General features: G+C 35.3%; 1 protein-coding gene across 1 annotated transcript; it reads left to right on the forward strand.

The window, feature by feature from the left end:
* Window positions 1-420: 420 nt before the first annotated feature.
* On the forward strand, window positions 421-5,016 carry LOC132639206 (probable methyltransferase PMT15). The gene is made up of 5 exons (XM_060355675.1): window positions 421-1,417; window positions 3,089-3,597; window positions 3,687-4,079; window positions 4,263-4,340; window positions 4,464-5,016. The coding sequence occupies exons 1-5, from the start codon at window positions 689-691 to the stop codon at window positions 4,696-4,698; spliced, it is 1,944 nt and encodes a 647-aa protein (XP_060211658.1). The 5' UTR covers window positions 421-688; the 3' UTR covers window positions 4,699-5,016.
* The last annotated feature ends 253 nt before the right edge of the window (window positions 5,017-5,269 follow it).

Genomic DNA, 5,269 nt, shown 5'->3' on the forward strand with positions numbered 1-5,269 from the left:
CGCAATTAATATAATTTAATTTGTTAATTGTTATAATAGGTTAGATAATATTTTTATCTAATTTACCAATATTAGCTTATCATAATAATTTGTTATACTCTTTTTATACAAAATCGAATTCTTGCACCGATAATAAATATACTCAATGATCTTAAAAATGAGTGATCTTGAATTTCTGACCCCTCTTGGCTTATGGACAAATCTTCTAAGATAAAAGTCAAAACTTGTTAAATTTAAAATTTTATCCATCCGCCTTCAAGATCATTCTTATAAATCACCCCTAATTAACTCTTCCTTTTTCTTTCATCCTTTCCTCGTTCTTACTTCCAACTTTGGAATCAACCAAACAAAATGCTCTGTATACATAACTACATATAACTTGCCAATTTAACATCACACTGTAGGAGTAATATATTTCTAACTATGCACCTAGTACTAAAACTAGCACCTTCTCACATGTCCAACTAGCATTAATTAAAACAACATTCTACTTACCATGCACATAGTTAACTACTCCCATCACATCCCCCTAAACCCAACTTAATAACTCTTACCTATTTTTCATCCAACCCTTCTCAAATCTCTAACAACCACAAACCCCCTCACCCCACCCTGTCCTCCTCTCTTTCTCCTATAAACACCCCCACACAAAGACAAAAACTCACTCTTCAAAACTCTACTCTAAATCATGGCGGGTTCTAAGCCAACCCCATACTATACTCCAACCTCCAAACCCCCACCACCTTCTTACCTTTCTTCTTTACACTTGAAAAAACCCAATCTTTATTCCTTAATTGCCATCACTTTTCTCTGTTCTGCATTTTACTTCACTGGTTTATGGCAAAGCACCAACCGCAACACTATCATCACAACTTCAAATATCCATACTACCCTCCCTTGTTTCCCTTCAACAAACAATAATTCCACAACTCCCAAAACTTCATCGTCAAGAACCACAAAAAAACTAGACTTCGCCACTCACCATTCCTCCATTACTGCACGTGATAACACCGTCAAGATTTACCCTTCTTGTGACATAAAATACAGTGAATACACCCCATGTGAAGACCCTGAAAGATCATTGAAATATGAAAGAAACAGGTTAATATACAGAGAAAGACATTGTCCTGAAAAGAATGAACTCTTGAAATGTCGTATACCTGCACCTTATGGTTACAAGAATCCATTTAAATGGCCTGTTAGTAGAGATCTTGCATGGTATGATAACGTGCCACATAAAGAATTGACAGTTGAAAAAGCTGTTCAAAATTGGATAAGATATGAAGGTGATAAATTTAGATTTCCTGGTGGTGGAACTATGTTCCCTAATGGTGCTGATGCGTATATTGATGATATTGGCAAGCTGATTAATCTTAAAGATGGGTCCATTAGAACCGCCATTGATACTGGCTGTGGGGTAAGTTTTACTTTCTTGCTCTTTTTTAATTAACAAATGTTGCTAATTACAGTTTTTTTTTTTTTGGCTGGTATATGTCGATCTTCTTGTTACCATAATTTCTCCCCCAAAATATTCTCTTTTTTCCTTTTATGGGTCATTTATCTTTATTGTTCCGTTTTCTTCTTGAATCTTTTTATTTTTTTATTTTTTTTATTACATAGGGGCAGGGAAAAGAAAATGGGGAAGGAGATTACAACGTAGAGATTCGAACCCTCACCAATAATCTTGATACTTCCTTTTACGGTTTTGCATTTCTTTATTTTTTTAAAAGAAACCCCACTTTTAAGGGCTTTTTCATTTTTTTTCGGTCTGGCCAAAATTAACTAAGAGCGCTTTCTAAACTATACAATAAAGTTTATACATTGATTATGTTTATTAAATGTATATTATATGTATATTTTGTGTATACAATGTGTGTGTATATATATATACACACACATATTTATACTTAATATAAAAAATCTATAAGTTTGTTCGCTATTATTATTTTGAGCTGTTCAAATATGTAATTATCCAAAAAAAAAAAATCAACTTTTAATAGAAATTTAGTCACGAGTGGGATGTCAATTAATTACTTTTAAAAATCTGCGAAAACAGACGTGTAAGTATTCATCTCAGTTTTTTCTCTCCATGTGTCATAACTGGGTAGGACAAACTTAGATTAAGCATCGATGATGAATGAAATCTAATCTAGAGGGACTGCAAGAAGTCGAATTGTCTGAAGGAATAATTAGGAAATTGATTGTCCTTGCTTAGATCGGATTAGAAATAATAGGCCAGTGAGGTATCCTCAGAATCAAGACAAAAGCTCTTTTGTCCAGGAGGAATCAAAACAGCCTTTTTTTCTTCTTCCTGAACTGAACTCCGTCATTCCACACCTGGCACTCCATGCATGATATCTTGTTTTCTTCTGTGAATCTTTCAGCAGCTAACTACAGAACTTTTACTACAATTCTATTACGAAAAGAATCTTACTTTTATATATAAAATTGAAAACTATCTCCTCTTTTTACTTTTGACAAAATGTATAAACAGACCTCAACTAGCAAGTATACTCTCCAGCTTTGGATGTGCACAAGTAGACACCTCAGTTTGTATAAAGTTGAACACGTAAACACAAATTCTGACGTTGCATTGACGTTTTGGAGGTGTCTAGATGGTCATTTTGTAAGTTGGAGTGTTCACAGTGGAGACAAGTTGAGGTGCCTACTTGTGCACATCCAAAGTTGAAGGACATTCTTGCCAGCTGGGGCCAAGTTTGAGGGTCAGTTTATTTAATATGCCTTTTTTCCATAGAAAGTTAATTTGCTGAATTAAGCAAAGGGAATCATGTTGAACAAGATAATATGTTCTCAATTAGGTCTCCAATGGACTGCTAGAAAGTAATTAAGAAGTCGTGTTAGCTAAGTCTCATAGGAAACATAAACAACAGTTAAGTCTGTAACTTTTTTTTTATTAATTACAAGAGTCCTTGGGTTTAATCTGCAAGTTCTAATTCTACTTCATCTGATAATAGAATCCATCTCAAGAACAATTTGCATTTGATGGCTAATTTACTTGAACATTTTCACTAATGACTACTCTTGTTTATAAGCTTTTTGTCTGAAGAGGCTGCTAAAATATTTGCAGGTCGCGAGTTGGGGAGCTTATCTATTGTCAAGAAATATCATAGCCATATCATTTGCACCTCGGGATTCACATGAAGCACAGGTTCAATTTGCTCTCGAGCGAGGGGTACCTGCTCTAATTGGAGTAATTGCCTCCAAAAGGCTTCCATATCCATCTAGAGCTTTTGACATGGCGCATTGCTCGCGTTGTCTCATTCCGTGGGGTGAGTATGATGGAACGTACTTGATTGAAGTTGATAGAGTCCTGAGACCTGGTGGATTTTGGATCCTCTCTGGCCCTCCGATCCGTTGGAGAAGATATTGGAAAGGCTGGGCAAGGACCAGAGAAGACCTAAATGCTGAACAAAATAAAATTGAGCAAGTAGCTAAGAGACTATGTTGGAAAAAGTTTGTTGAAAAGGATGATATTGCGATATGGCAGAAGCCATACAATCATATGAAGTGTACAGGATTTCGAAAGAGGGTAAAAAATCCACCAATGTGCCCTGCCCAAGATCCTGATATAGCCTGGTTTGTGATCCTTCAACTTATTGTCACATTTTTATTATAGTCTGATTTTTCTATCCAGTGATAACTTTGCGGCTTTTTGATGTTTTCAGGTATACAAAGATTGAGACTTGCTTAACTCCCTTACCTGAAGTTTCAAGTGAAGAAGAGGTGGCTGGTGGACAATTGAAAAATTGGCCTAAAAGATTACAAGCGATACCACCGAGGATAAGCAGGGGTACTGTAGATGGGGTCACTGAAGAAGTTTTCCAGAAGGATTCACAGCTATGGAAAAGAAGAGTTTCATATTACAAGTCCGTGAATAACCAGCTTGGCGAACCAGGGAGATACAGAAATATCTTAGATATGAATGCATTCCTAGGTGGCTTTGCTGCAAACTTGATCAATGATCCTGCTTGGGTGATGAATGTAGTTCCTGTTGAGGCTAAGGTCAATACACTTGGTGTCATTTATGAACGAGGGCTAATTGGAACGTATCAGAACTGGTAAAAAAAGTACTATGCCTCCAAACCATTATATACAAGTATATATATGTCCTGAAAACTAGTATTGATAGAGTTCAATGTACATTTATTTCAGCACACAGTCTCAATTCAGAACCTATAGCGTCTAAATTCTTGACCCGCTACTGGTGTTTTCTTTTATGATTAACGTAAACTTTTCTATAGGTGTGAGGCTATGTCAACATACCCAAGAACATACGATCTCATCCATGCTGATTCAGTATTTACTCTCTACGAAAGCAGGTAAATTCAGTCATTACATGCTTGTAATTCTATCATTTAAAAGACCTTGTTATCTTACCTTCTTGGAGATGTTAAGTCTCAAAAGTGTTTCTGATTACATATATGGTGGTGATTGTGCAACAGATGTGAAATGGAAGATATTATACTAGAAATGGATAGGATATTAAGGCCAGAAGGAAGTGTAATAATCCGAGACGATGTAGATATATTGATCAGAGTGAAGAGGATAGCGGATGGATTGAATTGGGATAGTCAAATTGTTGATCATGAAGACGGGCCATTGGAGAGGGAGAAGCTTTTGTTTGCAGTAAAGACATACTGGACAGCTCCAGCTACTCAAGGATCTAAAACTACTTAAACACTCCTTTTTGTAATTTTTTTTTTAATGTTTTTCTTCAAAGTTCCCTTCTCTGTTTTGTTCATCCTCTGTTTCTTTTATTCTTTTACTTGTTAAATTCTAGTAGTAGTAGTACTATTACTTGCAAATTGTAAACTCTAGGGTTTTAGTAATTCTTCAGCAAGTCTATTGTAGTCATGAGTTCTGTACAAATGATAAGCAGATTTGCAACTCAGTGAAGTTAGTAGTTTAGAGTTGAGATAATTTTGAAAACAAACTCAAAATGTATTGAATAAAGAGTCTACATCAGCAAGCACTGTATACTACATCAAAGAACTTTATTCGATCTCTTGGCAGGAAGTGTTTTTTTCCCTTATTGCGCTTACTCGAGATAATCTGGATTAGTCGGGCATGAAGTTTCAAAGTCCATATGCTTAAAAAAGCCAATCTTTATCAAATAATCAGTTAACCACATAAAACAGTGGATTAATGTCTCTGAATAATACTAGTAGTAATAGTTTACATTTGTATAGAAAAATCAACTTTACGGATTTGCTTGATACATGTAGGATGAGCTATTTTTTGGTTTATT

This window comes from Lycium barbarum, chromosome 1 (assembly GCF_019175385.1).
Source record: "Lycium barbarum isolate Lr01 chromosome 1, ASM1917538v2, whole genome shotgun sequence".
In the NCBI taxonomy this organism is placed as follows: Eukaryota; Viridiplantae; Streptophyta; class Magnoliopsida; order Solanales; family Solanaceae; genus Lycium; species Lycium barbarum.

Coding starts and splice junctions, on each gene's coding strand:
- LOC132639206 (XM_060355675.1), top strand. CDS start 689: ATGGCGGGTTCTAAGCCAACCCCATACTATACTCCAACCTCCAAACCC. Junction 1,418..3,088: donor CCATTGATACTGGCTGTGGG/GTAAGTTTTACT, acceptor AAATATTTGCAG/GTCGCGAGTTGGGGAGCTTA. Junction 3,598..3,686: donor CAAGATCCTGATATAGCCTG/GTTTGTGATCCT, acceptor TGATGTTTTCAG/GTATACAAAGATTGAGACTT.